The sequence below is a fragment of the Calliopsis andreniformis genome, chromosome 6 (assembly GCF_051401765.1).
Source record: "Calliopsis andreniformis isolate RMS-2024a chromosome 6, iyCalAndr_principal, whole genome shotgun sequence".
In the NCBI taxonomy this organism is placed as follows: Eukaryota; Metazoa; Arthropoda; class Insecta; order Hymenoptera; family Andrenidae; genus Calliopsis; species Calliopsis andreniformis.
Window position 1 is genome coordinate 4,751,428 of NC_135067.1, and position 27,632 is coordinate 4,779,059.

At 35.8% G+C, this 27,632-nt stretch overlaps 1 protein-coding gene across 10 annotated transcripts in view; it reads left to right on the forward strand.

Annotated features, from left to right (window-relative positions):
* Positions 1-319: 319 nt before the first annotated feature.
* The window catches only part of Mmd (disintegrin and metalloproteinase domain-containing protein mind-meld), a 154,771-nt gene continuing 127,458 nt past the window's right edge, over positions 320-27,632 (forward strand). For 6 of the 10 annotated variants that reach the window (XM_076381502.1, XM_076381509.1, XM_076381505.1 and 3 more), the window contains exon 1: positions 321-1,130. In XM_076381502.1, coding sequence (XP_076237617.1) covers positions 1,046-1,130 — 85 coding nt within the window. In that variant the 5' untranslated portion in view covers positions 321-1,045. Of the gene's footprint in view, positions 1,131-27,632 lie in introns of all 10 variants that reach the window. The other 4 variants (XM_076381506.1, XM_076381511.1, XM_076381503.1 and 1 more) reach the window with 3 other exon arrangements.

Here is a 27,632-nt window from a genome sequence, read left to right on the forward strand (position 1 = left end):
AAGCTCCGCGAGAGGGGGTGGCCGGGTGGTGTTGGGGGTGTTGGGGGTGTAGGAGGGTGGGGAAGGTGGAGAAGGGGTGAGAGAAGGGTTGGGAGAGCGCGTGCAGAGGAAGAGAGGTGGAGGGTGGTGTATACGTGGAAGGCAGGCCCGTCTCTCTCTCTGCCTCCGTGCCTCTTGGGGTGGCGGGACGTGGCGAGGGGAGCGCCACCGAGGGAAGAGAGGGGGAGGTTGGCCGGTGAGGCGGGGGTGGGAGAGGCAGCAGGAGAATATTTTCATACTCCAGACTCCCGGCGTAGGTAGAAGATGGCAGCCGAGGCGTGATTCGAGACCGGGACCTTCACTCTCTCCGGACGCGCGCGCGAGTAGGGGGTCGATCCTTCGACGTACGGGCCAGAGATCGCGGAAGTAGTGCGCTAGCGTGGTGCATTATCGCGTGTCGTCCAGTGTGCCAGCGGATTCGCGATGTTCTAGGAGGACGGACCCGTCGTTGTTTCCGTACCGTCGGTGCCGGTTTGTCCTCCTGTCGCCGCGACAGCCTCTCCGCTTCGCGAATTCTCTGTCTCTTACTTTCTGTCTGTCTCTCTGTCTCTGTCTATCTATCTCTGTTTCTCTTCTTCATCTCTTTCTCTCGCTCTCTATCTCTCGCCTTGCGATCGCGGTTCATCTCCCACCCAGCCCACCCTAAGGCTCTATCTTTGAGTTCTTCTTTCCGCTTCTTCCGCTGCCTACTGGATTTCGTTGCTCTCCCCGGTTATTCGATCCTGTGCCTCTCTCTGTTGCCTCTCTCTCCGTGTCCCGCCCCTCGCTCCTTCCTCACTCCTCGGCTGCGCTCGCGAGCCTCGGTTCTCTCTCGCTTCCCTCGGCCGCTTGCGTTCCGCGTAGCCCGGCCAGTCAGTCAGTCAGTCGATCAGTCAGTCGTGTACTCATGATCCGACCGGCGACCAGGTAGTATCGCTGATTACGCGCGACATGAGCACCAACGCCGTCGTAGTGTCCTCGGAGCGTCACGTAAAATGGAATTAAACAATGTTGTTAAGACGTAAACATGTTCTGGCTACACTGTGGACTCTTTGTTCTCGTGATTGCCGTACCTGGAGTTATTAGCAGCGCCGACAGCACATCCAAGCGAGGTAACGCCTGTCTGCTTGCCTGCCAACCTGCCTGCAGCTTGCCTGCCCGCCTGCCTATCTGTTTGCCTACCCGTACCTACCCGACCATTACCTGCCTGTCTGTTCACGGTCTGCACCCATCACTTTATCTATCTGAGTTGATCGTTCCCCTTATTTAACCCCTGTTCAATCGTTCCCTGTTCAACGCTGGACCGAGAACCCTGAACTTCGATTCGGTGCCTCCTGTTCGTTCGCGAGCTGTTATCGTAAAGTAGGATCCCAACCCCTCGGAAAAGTGATTCCCGTCAAAGAGGTCCTCGACGTCCTGGCCACCTCTGCTTGAGCTTCCTTCCTGATTTATGCCCCTCGGCACGCGATCCTGCAATTTCGTGCATCGTCGTGCTTACGTGCCCGTTCCAGCCGCCTCTCTCGCTCGTCTTTTCATCGCGCCTTCCCGTAAATTCGCTCTCCCCCATCGAGCCAGCTCTCCTCACCCTTTTCCCTCCGGTCGTTAATCGTTCGCGGACTGGCATGGCGTGTTCCGGTTACACACGATTGCCTGTTGCAGACCGCCGAGAATTTTCGGCTCCCCCCTTGAAACCCCTCTCCCTGTGCTCGACGAAGGGTGCACGCGGGGGTGGCTCGGAGCTGATTGATTTTCGAACAGGATTTTCCTGCAGCTGTCAAGAGCTTCTTTCGAATTTCGACTCGAAAAGCGTGAGGGTCGCGAGTGGGAGTGGGAGCACCAGGCGGGGGTGAAAAATCGCGAGCTAGCGATAAAATAGAGCGTGGACCGAGCAGACAGGGGCGTGATACGTGACCATTACCTGTGCATTTCCGCCATTAACCGTAATCTGATCGCGCGAACTTAGCTTACGTACCCACGGCTTTGTTTGTCACGAGCTGTCAGGCTGCGTAACGCGGAAAGTCTCTGTTTTCCACGACGTTGTTGCTCCTGTTATCGATCTCGTCGCCGAGGCGATGCACGGTGCCCGCGAGATCGCGGAGCGTGTACACGCGAGCTTGGCCATCGCTAAATAAAGGTGGGAACGTGTTTGTTCGCGGACGTCGCCCTGTCGTGTTCCTCAATCGCTCGGGGAACGTTATGTTATCGCTGACAGAGTACCACTCTATCGGGATTTGTTGACCCCTGCGGGCGGCCCGCGCGACGAACACCTATGGGCGTTCAAAGTGCACGCTTGACAGATGGGGCCACAGGCTTCCAGCACGCTGGAAATCTTTCGAATTTCGAGCGTCAAAGATTCGTCGAAGGTTTCCTCAAGTTGTTCTTTTCCTGAAGTTTCTTCGCGGTCGCTGCACGAGTAGCTTTATGGTACCTATCATGTAGTCTAGGGTTTCTCAATGCGGGCCATATGGTTCCCTAGTGGTCTCAAATTTTAGAGGCCACGTGATGATAAGGAAGATGGGAACAAAAAATGGGAGTAGGAAAAAGAAAGGGTGCCATAGAAATTAATGTTCAGAAGAGAATCCCAAGTTAAAAAAGATTGAGGAACCCTAATCTAGATTGGTACAGATTGGGATATAATCACTGGAAATTTCGTATATCGACTGTCTTCTTATCCATTAACCCATTCTAGACGTAAGATTTCTTATACAACGAAAGCGAAATTTTTGTTTTAATTCGTATATCACACACACGGTATGTCAACCATCCTTTGGCTAGGTAGATACTAGTACCTGCAGTATTTCACGCCTAGTGTGTAATATGTCTCGAATGAGTTAACTGGAAAAAGGATTGTTGTTGTCGTCATGTGTTTCCAGCAATTGTATGACAGTTTGTATCAACCTTAACGATGAATAAATTCGATAAGAAGTTCGGGAACCGGGTGTCAATTTACCTCTGGTGACGTTTTTGTGACGTTTCAACTGCGTGCGAATGTCTTCGTGACACTTTGCATTTTGTAAGCTCGTGTGACAACAGGGAATATATGTGTTCCTGAAATGAATAATGGGAAAGAAGGTGGTAGTCGCTTGACATCATGTCACATGAGTGAATTCGCGCGATTTTGTTTGTTAATTAATGCACTGTTTCGTTGGAATCTACGTTTTATCCCTCTGCGTTTACCATGCTGCATCACTGTAGGATAAGATTTATCGTTGTGGTTTATCCTTCGTTTTGAAATCTCTGCTGTATTTTCCCTTGCATGCGCACGTCTCCAAGTATTTCTATTATGCACATTTGAACTTGAAAAGAGCTGGGAGATGTTGGTAAATGTTTGTTGAAAATTGGAGAAAATGGCACTCTTGTGGGATGTCGAAAAAAGAATGAAACTACCTAGGCAATAGATAATCAAATATGGAATTCACGTTTAAATGTATTTTTTGAATTTAAATTACTGTAAACGTAGGGTCCTGTAAAGGGTTGCAGGAGAACTGAAAATAAGATCATTTATTAGGAACAGAATTGTTTTAGTAATAAACATTCAGTTTTTAAGCTAGGAGTGTGCAAACATTCTGTGCTTTACAATGTATGGTAGGGTTTAAAGGTTAAAGGTTAAGTTTAAACACATCTAATTTAGACATAGAAGTGAAAAGGTGAAATAATTCATGGATCACTGTTTAACACAGAATATTGCGATGATGAAGTGTTGAATCCTCTACACTGGCGCTCCTCTATTAATTTAGGCGCAAACAGACAACTCCCTGTCATGTTTTTACATGCACAAAACATGATGTAACATTTAATTTAAAAATATGTTTTCAAAAAACTAGCTTAAAATGCGTGTACAGACAACCATATTAGTACAGAATTGTTACAAATATGTTTCAGCGACAGATGGAATATTTCCACAAAAGTAAATTAAAACTGTTTAATAATTTGTTTTAAAGATAAAGCTTTGGTTTCAGGAAATAGATCCTGACAGTTTGTTAAGTAATCTTGCATTTCCATTGCCAAAATTTAACTCCAATGTAAATATTGTTAAATACATTAAACACAGTGTACTGGCAAAAATAAAATTATCAATTTACTTATGTATAAAAATTTAATTAATCGCAGTTTTATCGTGCTCGTCCGTTTGATCTATATTCCATGAATTTTTCGTCAAGTGTACGCGTGCTCAGGTAACTGAGCGAAAATAATATTTCAAAACGAAATTGCACATCAAAAAATGATTACCCTACACTTTCCATCCATCTTTTTCGACGTGAAGCTACCTCCTCGTGGGTTACGTCATTTAGCCCGCTAACATTCTGTATAATCATGTTCGCACCGCTAACAGTGGCAAACATGATACGATACATGTCAATCCATACATTTCCGCGTGTAGACTGAATCAAGATTCGATTGATCAATCGAGATGATTAATTGCCTATGTGTGCATCGCGTTATCGTGCTGCCTTCAATTCGGTTATCTTCCATTTGGGGATAATCGAATTTGAAAAATACAAATTGAGAGCTTAGAGGATCCTGGGACACCTTTGAGAAGGAAATACAAGGTGCGGTCTTAATTTATAGGGCAACCGAAAAGAAGGATTGCTTTTCACTTGAAAGTGAAGCAAAAACGTAGAATGATTTTTCTCTCTACGGTGCTTCGTTTCTAAGGAAATCGATTTCGAAGATTTATTAGGAACGTGTGCAATCGAGTACTATTTGAACACGATGTCTGTCTATAACAGAGTATTTCTATTGACACGTTACTGTCTGTAGAACTACAATTTTGAACAAACTTGGGATTTATTTGAATGTCATTCTGACTAAATTGTATTTCGAGTAGTTTCTTAATAAGAATTACAAATTAAATTAATTGTTCATGAGAAACGAATCACTTGCTCTACAAATATTTGTATCATATTTCGTCTAATACTTTTATTCATATGTTTATTTTTTATTAAATTTGTACTCATACAAAAAGTAATTATGCACGATGGGTATATTTGTTTTTTACAAGTAATTCATTTTAGTTACAATTCTTATTCGAACATTATATTATGCAGAATGTATTCAAGAAACTTTATTCGAATGACGTACAATTCTGGCTTTAACTATTGTGGATGTAGTTACTGCGATATCGAAAAAATGAAATCAAGGAAACGAAATAAAAATTTCCAGCAACAATTTAAATTTAATGATTTCTTTGCTATCTTAATTCAAGTCCGCTTGTTTGCAAAGAAAATGTACCCGTGCTACATTTCACAACTGGCTCGAATTAAATTCAAATTAAAGCCATTAAATTTAAATTACTGCTAGGAGAGAAGGGAATGTTTTCTTTTGCAGTTCGAGATGTGTGTGTAAAATAATCATGTGCAAAAGGAAAACGCCGTGCTACAGTTTGTGAGTTTCTTTTGTACGTGCTATTTCACATTTCAAGTTGGAAAAAGGATGTTCCTTCTGTTGTATGGAAATTTATGATGCAGATCATAGAGTATAATTTAAATTGTGCAGTAAATTATCAATATTTGTTTCTTCTTCGTCGTGCTAAAAACACATTCTTGTGATTAAACCTGAGATTTATAACATAATCAAACCTATACCATGAGAAAAATAATATTTGTGATCTGATGAATGTTTCATTAAAAAACATGTTAATCTATCGAACAAGAATTAAAAATTCTAGAATACTATTTTTTTTACTAGAAAAAAGCAAAAATTGGTAATAATCGTATCTGTTATGAACAGCTGTAATTTTTAAAATTATTCAGTACCGTAGTTGTCGAATTTTAATTATGACAGAATAAATACGACGTACACACATTGGTAGTTAAGAACTAAACCTGTGTATTTATTGTAGTCAATTAAAGAGATTGCAAATGGTTTGTAGTCCATTATTCGAACCACTGGAGGTAATAATCGCAAGTAGAAATAGCAAGTAATAATCAGGCATGGCAGACAAGTTACACCGATTACTTAACTAAATTACACTTGTCGAGCGCTTACCGTGCTGATTAGATTATCACGATAACATGACTCTTAGGTTCGTGACATCCGAAGCAACGATAATAAACCCTGTGACTTTATATACATGTAAGAACTTAACTTTACAAACCTCACAGATTAAGTAGAAATAATACATGATATAGAGACACATGCTTCAATCACAATGCAATTGCTCATGCGATAAATCTTCAGAGTCAATTTTCTTGAAAGAAAAAAGCAAGCAGTTTTTTGCTCAGAAAGAATATGCCCAAGTTCTCAGTTCATATTCGTTCAAAAAATTATAGTAAGTCAGATCTACTTTTTATATCTAGTTTTCATATCTAGTTTTCCTATAATAGTTAGAATTTATATATTATACTAGTAGGGATTATTTCTTTTGACAGGGTATTGCATATGAAAATGATACTTCTATATAAAACACTCGACGTTGTCTAATAAAAAAGTAATACAAGAAAAATAATAATTTATGAGTCAAAGAAGTATTTGTATGATCAGTTTACATATTTATAAAATTATTTGTTCAGTTTCTCTTGCAATACAGTATTCCTGTACACATACAGTTACTGCATGAAAACTGAGTGTGCAAATACTTTTCAATTTCCTTCTTCTGACTTACACATTCTGTATCTGAGAGCTAAACTAACCCAAGTACATTTCGTTTGAAATTGAGTTTTATTCGTCATCTTACTTTTTTCTCATTATTTTGCTAGAATAATATACAAATAAAGAAAATTTAATGGTACTCATTACTTGAAGCCTACAGCGTTAACAAAACTGATCCTAATTATCAAAATAGTATAAGCAAAAAATCGAAAACTACTGAATTCAATCCCTATTTTGTGTTACATCAATATGCAATAGAAAATAAACGACAAATTTAACTGTTTAAAATTTTTGGCTTACTCCAGTTTCATTATTATCAGGACAAATATGTACACATATTTGAAGTAGTTGAAGGGTTGAAGGTAGGAACCTTAAGATTTAACATTTTTGTTCTTCTTTGGCATTATCCACTCTTTCTTTGGACACCTCAGTTTCTCATAACTGTAAAGCTCAGAAAAAATTTTAATTCGCCATGGAACATAGCTAGTAATAAAAAGTTAACATTTTTTCCTGCAAACCCTTCATTTATTAATTTCCTTAAAACAACGAAAAAACTGAAGTCAGTTTTTCTTTCAGCTACAGAATTACCTTTACTCTTGCTTCATGTGTTCCTATAGAGTATTGAATCTTCTACATGGGCCAATCATCTATTAATGCCAATAGTGCTTAGTGTATAGATTCAGCTTCTGAACTATTGACGTGTATTTCTGAAGCGCCCTGTATAAATACTATTCTCCACATAACATCATTATACGCGAACTAAATATACAAATCCCCCCAAATTTTCCCGAATCACGCTTCGCGTTCCATCCCCAGCAGTCTCGGGGATGCGTTCTATCCCCAGCAGACCGAGAACTCATGAAAGAAGAGCGAAAAAGTATAGTCCCACAGTAATAATTTATAGTTCACGTACGAATTCCGCGTGTCTAGCATTCTCCGTAACCCTCCCCAAAACTTTGCCCCTCAGTTCCCGACGTTTTTGCTCCCTCGAGGCCCTGGAAACGGAATCCACTTTATCGCCGTACGCGCGGCTCCCCCTGATCGCCGTGGCACGCATTTCCTGACCCAAATTGTCTCGAAAATCTTCCGATTGCGTCACGAAATTTCGCGTCGACGGGAAAGGACGGATGGGGTGGAAAATTCAGCCCAGTTTCCCCGCGCTTCATTCTGAAGCGGCGGCGAAGGGGTCCCTGCCACTCCCGTTCCCGAGCCCGCCATATTCGTCATACGTTTACGCCAGCGAGCAATGACGTCATCGAAGAACGAGATGGGTCACGAGTGCATTGACACGCATACCTACGTGCCTCGAGACCCGATTTCAGCGTATCAACGAAAAGGCGAATTAAAATCGATCGCTGGCCAGCAGCGACTCGCTTCCTTCCCGCGCGAGCTCCGTCCCACCTGTCCATCCCCCTTCTCCCTCCTGTCGCCCCAGCCAACTGATTAAATTGAAATTACGCGGTGCGATAGGATATCAAAAGGAATCTCTATATTTAGAAGGATCTCTATATTTTTTTTGTATATAGTTGAAGAGGCGTTCCTTGATAAATTTTTAAGATTGAAAGGAAGAATGGCAAGGAATTAAAAGTTTCTACGTGCTGTGAGGCAATTTTTAGATTAGATATTGAGGTATGGGAAATGATTGGCTTACTATTGATAGATATAGTGGAGTTATAGTATTTATATTAATTGAAATTTTAGTATAGTATGTGATATGAAAAATGTTTGTGATTTATATCTACATAAAAAAATATATGAGATGCTCTTTTAGCTGATGAAATAGTAGAGATATTAGTATGGTCTATTATAAAATATTATATTAAGCGAGGGTTCTCTATTTGAAACTTCTTACTTTTAATATTTGTTGAAGTTGAAGATGGATAATAGTGATTATAATAAAATGAGACTGTCTGTGCATACTATACTGCGTTTCCACTTAAGCCTTAATTACGGACACCCATTTGTAAGGTACACAGACTTTGATTAAAACCTACGGATATTAAAAGTTTATAAAATCAATACGATGTTAATTGTAATGTAGAAACGATGTATGACGCATATTCACAATTTTAATTATAATAGTTTTTCATATTTTAATAAGAGTAATAACAGAAGTTATATTACATGGAGTTTATCAGACTCCATCTTAACAGTTAATGGTTAATACGTATTAGTATCTTAGTACTATTTTGGTCTTTAAGTTTAATATTTACAATATACTCATTTTTATCGTATTTTATGTTTTGATAAAAAGTTTCTGTATTAGAAGATACTCCATACAATACCCTGAAACTGGATAATTTTTGTGATACAACAGACTTCTTAGGAGGGTGTGTCATTGTAAAACGATTGGTTATAGAAAATTCTTAAAAAAACTTTTTTAAATATTTTATTAGCACTAACGCGTAAAATAATTTTTTCGTAATCCTGAAATGTTGCAACAGTAATGAATTGTAATCAAAAATATTGATGATAACTTACTTACACATTGGCGTAGCAATTACTATTAGTTAACAATTTCATATTTAAAAAAAAGATAATACTATGCAGAATAGTGGACAGTAGTATACAGAAATACTAAATATTAATATCATAAATATTAAAAATACTAAAATTCAAATTAGTTGACTGGAAATGTGTACAAAGTTATTTTAATTTCTACAAGAACGGTTCATTGTTGCTATAAAACAGAACAGATATTCAATGACATATTAAAATTAAAGCAAAACTGGTAGATTTTTTAGTTTCGTCAATTTTTAAATAACCGCGCTATCATTTAATTTCACCCATCTTTGTATTTCTGTATTTTTAAAAGTAATTAATGAAAGTTATATTAAATTAAATAACTTTTTCCTCTTCGTACAAGGTATAAGTTACATATCTTTCATAATTTTAATGCTACTACAATTATAATATCAGAAATTAAATATGGCCCTCGTCGAGGAGTGTAGGTTTATATGAAGTAAGCCCATGTGATTACGATTCATCGACAGTAACTGCGTTCGTGTTATCTGCGACAAATCGACTGAATCTGCGCGATCGAGGACGTTCGCGGAGCAAGATAAATCGCTAGATCGTCGCGCGACTTACGCGGTGCTGCTGCTCGCGTGTTCAACCCCAATATAATTTCTTTTCGATTGTTATCGAGCACGATTCGGACGCGCTGTCCTCTTTTCTCTCCGTGATACGCATCACGATGACTCTCCGTTGAACTGAATTCAATATCGACTAGTTTCCTTGGACATTAGAGGCGAATGTTGGTCAACATACCATCGACAGTACGATTTTAGTCTCTCAATTGTTGCAGTTGCACAGTGAAGACGAAATAGGATTAAATAATGGAACGAAATGATTCGTAGGGAGACTCATTCTGATTTTGGAAGAGCAGACCAGTTTTGAGTAATATGGTGTACACAATTTCGCAATGCTAACTTTTAGAGCGCTGAACGTTCCTGAATAATTGTTGACTGAAATTTCAAAATGTTTCGTATAGGGTAGGATTATATAAAGAGTTGAGAGTTTTAAGGGTGAATTCAATAATTTCGAAAATAGTTTTTATTTTATTCACTCTTATAAAACAAGTAAAAAACGTTTTTCTAGAAATTCGAAATTGTTGAGTTCGCTGTTATTATTCTCAACGTTTCATATGTACTACTTGAAAATTGAAATAAATTAGTACCTGAAAAAATGATTATCCACTAGGGTGCAAGAAACATTATAAAAGGTTGTGAATTATGAAATTGCTTTATACGGTATATGCAACTTTACATTATAATAAAGTTGTTTAATAAAAATTTGTCCAACAAAATATAAATAAGTTTATTAGAGAGAGTAATAAAATAATTCTGATTAATATAATAATAATTGAATAATTGATACAAATTGAATTAAAATTATAAAATTAATTTTAGTACTGATATAATGTATTCAGGGATTTATATTTATAATTTTATGCGCCAGTGTCAACATTGGAAATAATGCAGTTAATAAATTACGCTCTCAAACATAATAAATAACATGAAAGTGATAGTGAAATATTCAGTGAGACTGTATCAACATTAATATTAAAGGTAGTGATACAGAAAACATAAAATGTATTCATGAAATAAAAAGAAAAATCGATTTTTGTTTTATCTAAAATAAAACAGAGCGGAGAAATTAGTAAGGTATCTCAGGGTTGAATAACCAAAGTGTGTCAATAATTCGTATGAGTAAAAAAAGACATAGACCTTTAGAAGTGTTATTAACAAATTATAAAAGAGATGTTAAACGAACTATAAAAAGAATGAAACAATTAAAACTGAAGTAGCGTTGGGTTCTTTTATATTGTACCTTCAATATGGTTAAGTGGTTATACGACGATAACTGCAGAAACATTATTTTAAAAAGGGATAGAATTGCGAGGGATGAGCTGTTTGGTTGCAAAATCTTCAGATTTCGCGTCACTCGGTTTTCATCTCCAAGGAACATCTCATAGAAAGGGATTGTGAAACGAGGTTTTAAATACAGGGCTCGTTAATTCAAAAGATGAATTTGTAATTTAAAAAACCCAATACATATTACAAGCAAAGATCAAACAAAGTAGGAATGAATTTTGTGAGCTGCTTACTAATTTTGAAAATTTAAAAATGTTAATTTCAAAGACAAGGTTTCAAGAAATATGTGGCATTTAAAGCAAACTTTAAACAAACTTAAAATTTATTTAAATTTTATTATTGGAACCGCTCTAGTTCTAATTCAGAAACGAACTTTAAATAAACGTAAGCTTCAAGTAAAGTTTCTATTATGTGAATTTGGCTGAAATTTCTTAGGAAAATAATGGTAGCAAACGTATTTTCTTTTGTAACATGAATTCAGCTTTTATAAAATTTACTAACTTCCAATGACATTTATTTTAAGCGATAGAAATGAATTTATCGTACTCGTACGTTATAGTTATCTGAACAGTGCACTAGAGTTGAGTGTCCAACACCAAGTCGAGTGTAATTCAGGCAGTCAGGCAAAGAGTTAAGAATCAGAACCGAGAGAATGGCTAGTCGCCCACCATAAATGCCCTGCAAGTAGTTCCACTCTAAAACGAGATCATGCCTTTTCCGCGTCTCAACCTTCGTGCATTTTCCATCCCTCGTTCGACTGATAACGATTCACCTCAATTTCAGAAACGTTTTTCCCATCGAAACCGATTTTCCCTTTCGTTACTCAAACTTTGAATTGTGTTTAAGGCAAACACGAAACAATCTGCATGGAAATATGCTCGCGTTCGTTGCGTATTTGAGGAGATTAATTTCTCTTAACGAGCTCTGCGTTTTTACTCAAAAGAAATGTCTTGCTTTCTCACTGTGCTTGCATGTTAGGGAGCGTCCATGCCTTTATAATGGATCACACAACACAAAATAAATGTGTTTAGATTTGTACTAGGGTCATTTGTCGAATTTCTTTGTATTTTAATATTTGATTATGGTAATAGGTCAATTATTTAGCGAATATAATATAATTTGAGTATTATCAAGCTCTCAATATTATTCGAATATGTAGTATTTTTTATATAATAATAAAATGTGAGAAATAGGGTCATACTATTCCAATGAATATCTAAATGAATGATGAATTCAATGAATAATGAATATCTAAATATATACCTGATGATTATACTATACATACAAATTTTTAGATATTTGAAGAATAATTGGAAGACTCAATTACTCGAATATTAGGATTCTGTGATAATGTACCGTATTTGTATAACAAATTAATAGTGACTTAGATTCATGAAATTTGTACAGTACTCGCGATGCATTTGAGTGAATCCTGGTACAATTTCATTGTCATTTAAAAATGTGACATATTTGGGTAGTTACTCGAACACTTGAATATTTGAACAATATCTAGAAACTAATAATACTCCAATTATACTCGTCAAATAATTCAACTACTGAAGTATTATAATATTCGAACACAAAAAATTCAAATAAGCTGTTCCAATTCTAGTTTCAAAATGAAATTTTGCAGCAGATCAGCAACATTGATTATTTCAGTTTAGCATTATAATTTATATAACTATGTTCAATTGTTTCACGTATCATTTTCTTATGCATGGTATTTAAATTCGAATCATTTAAGCCTAAGCTTTAGGCGAACCTTATATTTTTAGATAAACTTTAAACCGTAAACTTGATCAAACTTTTCAAGCTTGTCTGAATATTCAAGCTATTCGAATTATTATTGTACCTGGATAATCAAGTGTTTGGCACGATTAATCCTACAAGGACAAAGCATTTTCATCTGCAGAAGCATTGTATAAATGGAAATGATAATTTTATCATTAGAAAACTCGTATTTTCTAAGTTAAATGGCACATGTGCATTTTAAAATGATACAGAAAAATTCGTCGAAATGGGACCATTACAAGGGAAAGTTGTTGAATTTAGATCGGCATCTAGATTAGATCATCAGTAAATCTTTTACATCTTTATACATCTGTATAAACACTTTGCGCCATACGGCAGGCAGTATGTGTCGATTATGTGTATACTAAATTACTTAATGCGATAATCACTATCATACAGTACCATTTCATGTATAAGTAAACGAATGGAGTCTGTTTTGACTCCAAAAAAGTGAAATCTCAACTGAATATCTAATATTAAAGTAAGTAACATGACTTTAAGCTGTATATGTACATGTATAGAAAGTACATCTATTAAGTTATAGTTTAATTGTATTCACTTTTTAATTTTTACCTAAAATTAAGGTTAGGTAAAATATTTTTAACTATTTGGTCAAGCTATCTAGATGGAATAAAAAATAATTGCTTGCATTGGACCAGTTCAATGGTAGGAAGTTACAAAAGCAATATCATTTTAAAAGGCAAAAAGAGGATTCTGAGTAGTTTTATATCTTGTGTAAAGAAATCAAGGAAGAAAATATGATAAAATGCACAAAATATTGCACTTGGGTTCATACACTGTATATAGGAGCATATACGATTAAAAAAATGTTATTGCTTAAGTTGTTGACCTTTACTAGGAGATTTTGCAAATTAGCTATACTAACATCTGCATAATATATTTTGTAAGCTTGTTATTAAGAAAACTTTATCATTTTTACACTTTAATTCAGTGGTCCAACTTAGAAAACCAAAGGTTCATCCTACCAAACCGGTTACTTTGAGTGGCCTAATGTCACAATTACAAAAAATTGTCTAATTAATTAATCTATTATATATTCTATTATATAATCGATTAATCTATTATATAATCTATTATATATAGATTAATTAATATAGAGATAATATAGATATATTAATCTATTATATTATAAATGTAATATAAAAACTTAGATTAGTTTAGATAAGTTTAAAACTTATCTAAGTTTTTATATTACATTTTGGAAAAAATCAATTAAATTATCTTAAAGGCATAAGTAATAACATTCTTTTCCGCTATCTTTTAAACACGAAAAATATTTTCTACCACCTTACAGTAAAAAAATTTTAGTTGTCCAAATTCGACCACCTTTCCCTACTAAGGTGTATGTTACATCTATTCAATAGTGACACATAGAAAAATGAGAGTCCATACACCGTCTGTCAGTTATCCCCGAGGAGTTAATAGCAACTACTTTCATTCGTTCAAACTTCAACTAATTGTATATGCAGTGTACCTCGACAACTCTGTTCCACACGCAACATGTCATCACGCAAGAATCGTATTCCGTAGCGTGCTGCGTTACACAAGTGTGGGCGCGCCCTTAACCATCCCCACGATCGCGTTCCCTGCAAAGGATATTGCTTCGTCGACGTTCGCTTCTTGGCCACCGGCGATGATTCACAGATCGGTGAGCCTCCATTTCATCCCCCTTCCAAAGGGAGGATTCGCTAGGGCGAATAGAGAGAAAAAAAAAAAAAAAGATTCTACGCGTTCCTATCGCAGGGATCGATCGATTAGCCACGGCCCGCAATTAATCAAGTCGGCTCCACGACGAAACGACGACCGGTGGAAGAGTTTTCAGCGTTCTTGTCTCGAGCAAAATCCGCGAGATTGAAATGGCACCGCGCCAGTTCTAATTTATTGGCCTTGTAGGTACTTTTAATACATGAACTTTTGGCCGATTTTCGGCCCCGGGAAAGGGGACGAAGGGTCTTCTGTGTGTCGGGAACACGCGACACGCTTCCACCCCTCGGTTTTTCTCTCATCGTCTCCTCCCGTCTGAGTCACCCTCTTTCCCTCGATTCCATCGACAGCGACACGCCGACCCAGCCGCCTCGATTTTCGCGGGTCACGTTCATGCTCCTCGTTCGCGGGGATCGACGATAGCGGTGAACGTTATCGACGTTTTATTGTTGTTAACGTGTTCCTTGAACGTTGCGTTTCGTGGTTGCAAGGCGAAACGATATCAGTTGCATTTTTGGGAAAAGGTTCACGCAACCCTCAAGGACCCAGTTGTTGAACAGAACCCAATTGCTGATCAGTTTAATATTCAAACTTTATTTTGATGAAAGTTTGTTCCAAAATATTAGTTAATAATTGTAACCTATTTTTATATTTGTATGTGAAATTTAATAGCTGGTAGTGAGATGTAATTTAAGTGATCAACTATTGCTCCCTTAATGATTTAATTTAAGAATTAAATTATGATTTAATTATCATTTTTTTCGCACTTGTTTTAATAATACATTGAAGATAACACATAGATTTATATGAATAACAAACAATTGTTTGAATTTGGGTAACTTTTTCGCGAATATGTTAGGAAAACCATGCTTCTTATTCTTAAGTGATCAGGTTCTTAAGAGCACCGTGCATAAGTGCTTGGACACTCACATTATTAGAATCGCACAAAATACACTTCAAGTAGAATTGTGTAATATAATTTTGGTTACAGAACTTATTTCAGATGACGCAATTAGTATGAATAGAAAAGTGTATTTCATACATTACTAATAGCGTAAAAGTGTCTGAATACTTATACGCGGTAGTGTAGATCGAGTCCTGGTATTTTGTTTAGCAATCAAATTGAGAAAAATAATGAAAAAAGGGCACATGAACAATTTTTAAGAATTTAATCAAAAACAAACATCTCTAAATGACTTCTGTTTTTAGAAAGTTTGCAGGATATGTTACTACACCCTTCAATAAAACTGGTTTTAATTGCATTATTTGTCATTAAATAATACACTAATAAAAACTTCTAAATCAATTCACTTAAAATGGCATTTCGGTGTTTGCATCCTCTTTTTATCAAACATGTCACTTAAGTTTCAAGCGAAAATGTTGAAGACTATTAATTTGGTGTCTTTGTTATTTTTGGTTTTACATAATGTTGGGTTAGATGAACCTTGTATTTTCAGTGTTATTGACATTTAATATAATTATACTGTGCAAGTAACCTAGACTGGTGGTAAGCAAATCTATTAACTCATTCTCGTTGCTAGTCATTTAATAATTCGTTGTGAAGTGAGTGTAGAAAGATGGCTGGTTATTGTTTTAGAATTGGTACTTTAATTTTAGTATTTCAGTATTAGCAAATTTTTAAATCATGATAAATACTGGAATATTCGAAAATTTGATTATTTAAACATGGGAATATTTTAAAATACGTATATTTGAATATTAGAAAATGTAATATCTAAATATTAAAATATCTGAAAACTTGAGTGCCTATTTTAACAACAGAATCTCGGAAAATCTGAGTATTTAAATAGTGGAATATTTTAAAATTTTAATATTTCAAGCTATAAAAATTTGAAAATTTGATCCCACAATCCTATTTTCCTATTTTCCTATTTTCTACAAGCTCGGCGTTTACACCAACTCGTAAACATATGGCGAATGAGTATCATATACCAAATTCAATATTAATAATCTAATTTTTAATGGTTCACTTTTGAAAAATTCAATTCTTTTTAATTTGTTTACAGTTTAAAGTCTAATATATTTTCTGTAAAATTTGATCGGACAATGGAGCCTAACAGAGTGACTCACTTCTTCAAAGTGATACGGTCACTGAATAGAGAAACATATTCCACACTTCGAAGTATCACAGAAATAGGGCGCAAGGAGGAAGATTGAATTAAAGATTGCTATTTTCATGTAATATGTAGACACTTAAGTGTTACAATCTCAACTTCCAATCAATTTTCCAAGTTCTACAAAAATTTTAAAATTTCGTCACAGATTGAAATGTGTTAAAAGGAGAATGCAGTTGCGTCAAAGGCAGACACGCATCAATATTTTATCCGCCATGTCACTCCTACAGAGATGACTAGAATTTTGAACTGCAACATGAATTAAAAATTGATTAAAAGCAGCTTCATTTAATATAAACTAAACAAGTTTCTCCTCCACTTAATTTCTCAATTTTCACTTAAAGGGGGGTTTCCAGTTGCCCTCGTTTTAAGAGTGTTCTATACATTATGGAGTTTTTAATAACGAAAGGTCGACTCTGAAGCTTAATTACTGGGTTCGTAATACACAGTTTATGCACATACGGACTTCAATTTAACATTTTATATTTAAATTATTTAGGTGAGTTTCTCAGTAATCGTATGTCTCTATCTCGCTTTCTATACTACTGTAAAAACATATTCTCATATTTATTATGTACATGTAACATCGGGTTGCCTTGCAATTACAGAAGGTTGTAAAAAAATTCTTATGTTTACACATACCTATATATGTTACCAGTCAGAAATTTGAAATTTAAGAATTTGTTACAGTAGACTTTCAGTAATCGTATGCTTTTCTCTCATCTTTCACGTTGTTATAAAAAATTATTCTCATATTCCTCACGTATAATATTAGGTTACCTCGTGAATATAGAGTATTTTCAAAAACTGCTCATATCTACAGTGGCTCACAGTCTTGTTCATATGAAATCAAAACTTTAGCTAATTGCGAAAAGTACTGTTTTTTCATTTGTTTAATGTGTCTCATTTTCAGCTTGAATTCCTAGTATATCTAGGGTTAACTTCGAATTAAAAGTACTTTGTCGTTCAGTATAACATGAATTCTTTGAGTGTTTACTAAAATAAAAGACCATGGTAAAAACATGATTTATCCTTTGTATTCTTTACATAGTTTGTACTTATTATACAAAACAGGCTAAAGCTTGATAAAATAAAATTTCTTGTATCTTCGATCTCCTTTGAGATGGTAACCCTTATATCTGCATCTCCCCTCCCACTTTGATTAAATTTTTTTGAACTTTAATAACACCAGTACCCCATATACAGAAGCCACAATATCAAATTCCATGAAATTCCAATAACGCAGTCCAGAGATATAAAACAAAATAGACTCCAATAGACACGCACACGCACACATCCATACATACAAAATTTAGTTATCAGTTTTTTGATGTTTTTAGACTCAGGGAACCTCAAAACTTTGAGAAATTAAAAACATCATGAGAGTCAAATTTTGACTGAAAACAATGCTTTCTTTGTTTAATTTATGTAATTTTCAACAAATACTTGGCTCATTTATACAGGGTGTAAGAAATATACTCTTGGATATTTTAAAAGGTGGTAGAAGATCCAAATTAGAGCACTAAATATCGTGTTCGATCTGCCTCTATTTTGCAATAATAATGCCTTAAAGGTAACATATCTATTTTCTGAACTAACCGTCAGATAATTTTTTAATTTTGTAGATACATTGAGGGTCAGAAATAGAGCAAAAGAATCTCAATATATTTTGTTTCATCTTTCAGGGTTTAATTTTTATAAAGCTTTCAAAATCCGCGATCCATTTCTTACGAATATCTTAGATTTTTAAAGCTTTATAAAAATTAAATCGTAAGATACAGAATAAAATATATTCAAACTGTTTCGTTCTATTTCTGGTCTTCAATGTATCTGCAATATTACAAAATTTTCTGATTGTTAGTTTAGGATATAGATACATTAACTTTAAAGTTAAGGTACTATTATTGCAAAAAGGAGACTGATCGAACATTATCTCATAGGACATTTAGCCATCCAATTTGGATCACCTACCACTCCTTAAAATATCGAAGGCTACTTTTGTTACACTTTATACACATACCTATTGCTTGAAAATACGAGTAATGTCCTAAGCACTAAAAGGGTTAATAAAAACTACCAAGCTATTTCAACCTTTCATCCAATTTCACAGGTGATTCGTGAAATCGTTTAAGTGACTGAAAAAAGAAGGTAACGTGGTCGATGAAAATGTCTGAAGTTTTTGTGCGTGGAGCAAGATCTCTGTGTCAGTGGTGCAGTATCGATTCAAGATGTCGAGTCGAGTATTAGCAATCGATTGATTCGAAGGGATCGGAAACGAAGGAGAAACGGAAACAGCGATCGCTGGCTAGGAATCGATTTATGCGGGTCGAGGTGTAGCAGGGGCCAGAGTAACGTTATTTGCGCGATTAAGACCGACTCCCACTGACGCTCGAGGGACACGATGCTAACCGACAACCCCCTCGTGTTCACGCTCATGGGATACTAACACCATCAAAGACCGTATCGAGAGATCAATCAGAATCCCCAGTTTGCTTACTCCACTGGTTCGTGCTTCCATACCGAAAAACATATTAATGTTCATTGCTCTTTTTAACGCTTTTCGTGGTGCATGAATTATCGACGAACCATGGCATTCAAGGGAAGTGAAATCCCTGTTGTTGAAGGGATGACCGTGTTTTTTGAAGTCTATGTAGAGAGAATAAGGGAGAAATATATGTAGATTAAGAAGGAATTTCAGAGCTGTAATTATGAGGTAAAAAGATAGAAGTCGTATTTATAAGAAAGAGTTTATACTACTGTGCATGAAAATTCTCTAGCATATTTTTGACTGCAGATCTTATCTCAGATGATTATTGTATGAAATTTACAAATACTTATGAGAATAACATTTGATAATAGTACAAATAAAAAAATGTATTTCATGCATTTCCAATAATATGAAAGTGATTAAATACTTCTGCACGGTAATGTATGTACAGAGGTATGCATTAAAGTCTAAAAAATAGAATTTGTATTTTGAATATTGAAAGGAGAATGTAATTAAATACTTCTGCACGGTAATGTATGTACAGAGGTATGCATTAAAGTCTAAAAAATAGAATTTGTATTTTGAATATTGAAAGGAGAATGTAATAAATTTCAAACCCATAATATACATAGAATTAAACATCAATATTTCAAACATCAATACCTCAAAAATAAAAATTTATGATTCATGCTATCTTGTATGATAAACACAGATGTTACTGTTTTTATCTTGATTAGTGTGATAGAAATTACATAATGAAAATAGTGTACAATATTTAGATGTTAGATATTTGAATAAAATATCGACAACATTCTAATTTCATGTAACATTTTTGATAAGACAGAAAACAGGATTGGATCCCATTATAAGCTCGTGGCTGATAAATTACGTATCTTTAACTGAAAATCAAGTACATCTCCACAGAACATCTACTGAATGTAATAAACAGCATGACAGTAAAAGAATAAAGAACGATTATACTAATAATAACATTACCCCCAAATAAAACTGACAAAACGGTATAAAAAAATGTAAAAAATAGATTGAACGTGGTCCAGGGTGAAAGCTCTCATTCAAAGCAGCGTCATAATTTTTCTCGTCGAGCGTGATCGCTGATTGAACATCGCCGCGTCCCTTGAGCGCTTGTGCGAATCAACCTTTAGGGTCGACGAGTCTGAGAAGAGGGTGAATTCAGAAATTCTGCTCAAGGGAGGGTAAATGTGCTTATTCTGCTCGAAGAGGGGCGCGTGGAAATAAATCCAACTCGAAGCGACGATAATATCCAGCTTCCTCCTCTCCGAAAACGCGAACGAGCGAACAGAAAGAACACTCGTTTGAAAATGACTCGCCTAAAAGTGAAGAGTCTAAGGATGAATCTTTCAATTTCAAGATATTGGATGGGAAGATACAGTCTTTACTCGTTATAGCATCGTGACTTGTTACTAGTAATGCGTTTATAAGAGTATTAGAGATAAAATTCTAAGGTTAGTTCTACATTCTTAACGATTGAGCTACTTACAAATGCAATAAAGAGAAAGTAGAGATAACTAATAATAAAAGAGCATAGAAAATTAATAAAAAAACAGAGAAAAATAAAAACTAAGTTATGTGACTTAGGACGTTGATTCAAAATAATGTAACTTAATTAAATTGGACAAGCAAGAACTTTTAAACACAATGTCTCTAATTATCATTATTTTGTAACAATTTTTATTAGATGGTTTACGATCTTCTGATATAAACTGTGGTTTATGTCTTTATTGCCCCTAATGTTTTAATTGATGACTGTAAGTCAGAGACAACACCGAAAGAAAATCACATATACATATGTACAAGAGTATATGGAGTATCGGAATTGCGTGCTGAAAGCAAGATGAAAGGATGGAAATATATGGAAAGTACTATGAAGAGCTGATAAGGTTGCACTCGAGATATATTTTGATATAACAGTTTTTGTCGTATGTAGAGGATACGTTGACTCAGCTAGTGGTAATGATTAGTTTGGCCAATAATACGGTACACCTGAAAGTGTGCGTGAAATTAGGCGATTCTATCTACTGTACCCATATGGATCCACATTTTTCCAGATGCAACTTTATCAGGTCTGTAGGCATACAGCAGACAGAGATATATAGGACGTCCCAAAACTGGTGATACAAGCAGAAAAGGGAATGATTCTGCATGAAAAAATAAGACGAAAATGTAAGATTTAAATTTTTGATACACTCTTCGTTTTCAAGAAAATTGACTTTGAATTTTAACCGAGTATAAGTGTACTGAATTATAATTTTAAGTGTTTGAGGGGTAAACGGAGAAAGAGGAATGCTTCTAGCATACCGTAGAGACTAGACAGTAGACAGTCAGTGGTTAGACCGAGAATATTCCCTTTTCATCGTGTACCCTTCAAGCACCCAAAACTGTACTTCCATATTTTCTCAAAAACAAAGCACCATATCAAAAAAGTTTATTCTATATTGACTTATTTTTTCATGTACGTCAGAAATCACATCAACTCTGTCATGATTCTGGGATAAGTACCATGGGGTCCATCACAGTCCTCTTACCAAAGGCGTAGCCTTTCCCACTCCGTGCCCAGATCCTTTAGGAACAGAGTCCTTATTCTCTAGCAATACAGCATCAGGCTGCATCTGTAAACACAATTTCCAAACATAAACAGTCAATGCAACGACATTCGATAGCTGGGAGACCCAACGTGGTCACCAGTCATCGCCTGCCGCCAGGATTGTTTAATCTCAATTTTCTTCCAAAAGCCACGTATAAGCTAAATCCCTATCAAAAATTCATCAAAGACCAGACATCGTTCAGCCATGCTTCTCAAATTCTCTCTTAAAATACGTTAACGCTAACATGTAACTCATTGAATTTCCTTCCCCTTTATACCATCAATTTTGAGACATCCTGTACATCCGTACTCTAATGCTGGCTTCACTGGGCTCTCATTAGAAGTATACCCAATGCCTCATACAGCCTCACACAATAAAATATGTGTAAAACTAGAATACTCCAAGAAAGAAAGCAGAGATGGCGGCGAGCTTGTAACGAATATCGCTGTGGACTGAGAGCTGCGCTCTGCACGCTTTCGTTATAATTCTAGGCGTGGACGTCATCGCTCGTGCGTGTCCCTGGGTTCCCCGGTGCATTCGATGATCGATTTTGAAACCGTTCGCGGGCCGACGCCCGTCGATGGCTTTGGAATATTTAAAGTTGCGCGCGTGCGTGCGCTATGCTTCGATCGATCAGCCAATTAGGAAATCCAATTTGTCGGATAATTAACGTACCCCTCGATTCGCTCATGTTACATTCGCTGGACCAGCCGTTCTTTCCTTTGACCCGCTAACCGGGGAGTACGAGTTAAATCGACGTTTGAGAATATCTCCATATTTGGTCAGGTGAATTAATCTTTTGTGAAAATTCAGTAGCTTTGTGAAAAGAGTGGACGTACCGCTAATTCATGCATGAAATTTACCGTGGACAAAACTAATTAACCTGATTTTATCTGTTAATCGAAGCGGACAAGTTATCTTGTAAAACGAACTAATTAATTCATTTTCAGTCGTGTTAGCTTTCCAATAACAATGGATCAAAATTCAGATTAATAGATAGCTATATATCTATGTAAGATATATGAATTTGCCAACAAATGGAATCAATGCACTTATCTATTTTGTAAGGTAAGATTGAGGTCAACTGTTTTAAATGTGGTACAAAGTTTGAAGAACAAAGTAAAATGTAAGAGACAGGGAAATTTTTGTTTAATAAACATCCATTTCAATTTGGAAACTAAACATTTAGTTTTAATTTTTTGAATATCAGGCGCTTAAAACTGCAATCACATAGTATATTCTTACTTTAATTAAAAATTTCTCCCACCACTTCCCAATTCTTAAGTGTCTACTTCGAAGAAGGTAATTAAAGTAAAATTATTGAAAATAATTGAGATTATTTCGAGTATTAAATTTATTCTTAATTGTCTACAAGTAGATATTGAATCTTGTGAAAAAAGGCATTAACACCAGAACTATCAAACTTGTCAAAATGCCTAATATGATTACTCTTTATACACATTTTATCCTTTATAAACTTTATTTTTTCCCCAGTTAATACGGAATAATATAAAACAAACATACGAATAAACGTTATTAAAAATAGACACAGATTAAGCACGGTAGTTCTAGTATTAAATTCATGTATGCGTTTGAATAATTGCACCACGTTTGCATTCAACGTCTATAGATATAAACAAATATGAAAAATAGATAGATACAAGTTTACAAGCCACTCCTTTAAAATTAGAATTTGAAAAATGCACTGATGGATAGATTTCTAATTATTTTATACCTACATATTTTCACACGTAGTGGCATTATCTCAAATCGAAAAAACGTCCTCGTTAAGAGATCGAACATTTATTCCGTTGAAGTATCGATAATCTGTAACAAGGGACGTACCCCGCGAAACACCAGGCCTTTTTCGAAAGTCAAACAATTCGGTGTTCGACAATTCTGGATTGGGACACGTCATTCAGTGTGATTTTGAAACGCGTGAAATCCAAGCTTCCCCGATGACGGAGGCGGGCTGATTGCGCGCCCTTATGACGCTGAATTTTCCCGGGAAACAAAGCGCGCGCAGGGGGGTACGATTTTTTAATTAAAACGCTCTAATAATCGGCCTTGCCTCGATTAAAATCGACTGACACGCGATGCAGCGTCGAATCACGGCGATAAATAAATATCCCTGGTAAACAATTCGTCGATGCAAAACAGCATAGTCGACAATGTCAAAGACATCGACAATGTGAAGACGTGTTTATATTTACACGGTAATTCTGAATTACATGGCAATGGTGTGGCGGCTGTATACAATGGAAAATATTTTCGGAAAAATTTAATGGGTTAGGCATACTTTTCGGAGTATTTGTTAAAAAATTAAAAATGTCACAGGGTGAGAGATACCAAATGTTACAATGTACAGACATATAGTATATTGATAGCCTCAATCTAACAATCAAGGTTAAAAACTGTTCTTTTTATTAGAATACAATGCTTGAAAATTCTAATTTATATGTGGAGATTAATATTAGAAAATTATTCGATTTGCAAAGAAATTAATGCATACTGTTATTTTTAGTCTCAACTCTGTCAAATATTATATTTTGCCACTATTTCCTACCTATCAGATAATTTCTGAGGCTTTTATTCACAGGATTCCTAATTTTGAGAATTAAATTATAAAACAAGAAGCAGCATTACTTATAGAGTGATCGAATATTTATCTAGTAGTTTCAAGTTACCTAATTTTTTTATTCGTGAAAAAATGAGTTATAGAAGGTTACTGAAGATATAGGTATTTTCAGAATCAATTTGGTTAACGATCTACTGTTTTCATAAAATAGTACAAAATTTGAAAATATCACGTTTTTATTTTTCATTAATCATTCTTTCAAAATTCTTGAATGCATTTAAAAAAAATTTCTCATACTGCATGAAATATCGCTTGTAGTGACTAAAAATAAAGAAACCGATAAACTATGATTTTCCAGAACAGTGCAGAGCTCCCCTTCCCACATACAACTGTGCACCGGAAAATCTAAGCTATCCATCAATTTTCAAGGCAAAAGAATGAAACATTTCTTCTCTAGCGACCACTAATAACAACGTAACGAGGAAATACTGCAGGTCAACGCGTATTTATGCCCTCAAACAAGCTAAACTTCACTTTGGCAAACGTTTTCCATGCCCAAATAAGTACACTGACGAATCGCCAACCGTATTTCCCTGCGAGAACCATGTTGAGCATTTTCCGCGAAGGCAATTAAGAGTTTTCGAAGGTATTTTTGCCTTCTTTGAGCGGCCTCTGAGAGCACGTTGGCACTTCGATTATCGGCGTTAATTAACCCGCGTTACGGACGTGACGTCGCCAGCTGGAATTCTCAAAGGGTCGTGCCCGAGCGAGTTCCATCTCGAAGGTAACCCAGATTCCGTCTATCGATTTCCCAAAGTGAATTCGAACCCAGGACTTTCCCAAAGGCTACAGTTTCTTCGATTCCCGCGTATCCGAGCGACCCTCGGTTCGATCCGTTCCCGCGGCGAAAAAGAAAGGAAGGAAAATCGGATAGGGGAAAGTTTGCTCGAAAAGCGGGAAAAGAGGGCAAGAAGAAGGGCGTGCATGCTCGAGCATTTAATGAGCCTCAAGATTCGTCAAAGAGGCCACGATGGCTGAACTTTCGATCCGTCCTATAAAATTAACGAGTTTGCTAACGAGGTAACACTCGTTTGTAATTGAACTTCACATCGAAGACGCGGTGTCGAGGATATAATCGAGTCCTGGAGCACGCTCACTGGCAAGGGAGCAATCGAAACAAAAAAGAAAGAGAGAGGGGAAAAAACATAAGAGGAACGCGATCAGATGTTAATATTTCAAGCTTTACCCAGCTGCAGGGAATTATAGGGAATTATATCGCGAAACTATTTCGCGGAGTAAAGGGGTTTTTCGCGTTTTTCTTCTCTATTCGAAACGAAATTTCAAAATTTCATTCCTTTGGCTCAGTCACGACAGCCAACCTCTCCGAAATTAAATTCCGTCACGGATCCCGCGAAATACCTCGCGTTAAACACGGCTAACCCTGGTAATTTCGAATCTTTTTCGACCGGGGGAGGACGGCGAAGGGAAGCTACGAGATTCCAGCGCGAGTTCAACCCTTCTCTGCTAATTTTAGTCTCACAGAAACGTTTCTGAGGCCGCGGCGAGAAAGGGTTGCCTCTTCGTGGGGAAATAAGGCGAAAGCGTGCGGTCAATTTTTTCGCTGGGAGAACTAATTCTCAGAACGATTTTTAAAATTGTCACTAGTCTTATTATTACTAATGTACTTATTATGTAGAGTTTTTAGTAATGTAAGTTTTTAGTATTCATAAAGGAATTAAAGAGAATTAGATATCACTGTATAATAGGTAAGGTATAGTTAATGGTTGCTTTTAAAAACTAATATTCACTTTGTGATAAGTAAATTAAACATTTTCAGAAATTAATTCATTTTAGAAATATTGAGTGTGGAGAATCATTTGTTTTATGCAGGTTTTATCTAATATGAATGAATTTTAAAATAAAGGCTCTTTATAAATAGATATATTTAAATGTAAAGGAATATAGATATATTTCTCAACTGAACGGTGGAAATAAAAGTGAAAAATGTTTTATGTGAACACGTTATAAAATTAGATGTAATTTTAAATTTAGTTTGCAATGTTGCAAGGTAATGTAAAAAGAAAACAATATAAAACGGGCATAATTACCTTAGGTCTGATCTTTTCTCTCTATAGTGAATTTTTTTACGATGAGAAATTGTTTCTTGTACGAATAATTCTATTCTTTGTTTACAAATATTTTTCTTAAAATAATGAAAATCGTATTCCAGTATTCTCTCTGCGATTATTGTTCTGATCGCGTGTCTGTCTATCGCTTACCACTTCTACTAACTCTATACTCACAAGAATGTGTAATTTGATATATGAGGAAGCTTAGTGCGACTAATGCTTTAGATTTGTTTACCACGAATCAAATTTCCTCACCGAATTTATAAACAATAAATATGACTCTAAAAATATTCATTTTATAAAAAAATGCTTAAAATTTAGATGTATGTAGCACTTAAATATTGATAAATAAGGCACATCTACTCTTGTACTTATAATACTATATTATACTACAATAACGTTACAGGGTGAATCTTGCAACTGTATCACTTAAGTTTCCTTGTAAACTATTTGTTGCATGGGAAAATGTTTTGAACGAAAGTTGTTTGATTTCAAGAGAAGCATACCAAAGAGCATACCCTTGTTACCAAACGATTTTCGTTTGAAACATTTCTTCGTGCAACAAATAATTTAAATGATATTCCACTGATACTTTTGCGTGACTTATATATATACTAAAATAATATACTAAAATAAAATAATAACACTAAAATAATAATAATACACTACGTAATAAAAGTACTACAATAATAATGCTTACAGAATCTCATTGCAAAAAGAATTTAAAATTATTGGAGCTACTTACACCATTAACAACGTTGGACAGCTATATTTCTTTCTTCCTCTCTAAAGAGACCAAGTTCTCTCCCAAAAAACTTTCACCAAAAAATTAAACGTAACCCAGAAACCCCCCATCGCAGTATTCATGAAAACAATGAAATATTCACGCACAGATTTCCTGTCTGGTTTTTTGCGACTCGTTCCATTGTGAGGCTGCTTTAATGCGACGGGCGGATCAAGGAATTAAAGGATTAAATTAAAATCTGCCGTCTAGAAACTTGGCAAGTTTAAAAGGATAGAGGCGAACAGTGTTCCTAGCGGATGACGCTGTTCCTCGGCGACGCTCAATTATTAGGAACCAATTAGAAATAATTTCCACCCTCGAGAGCGTAACTGTGACACAGTGACATCCGGAGAGGAACCGGAACCAGGTTGTACGAGGGAAGTTTCGTGTCTG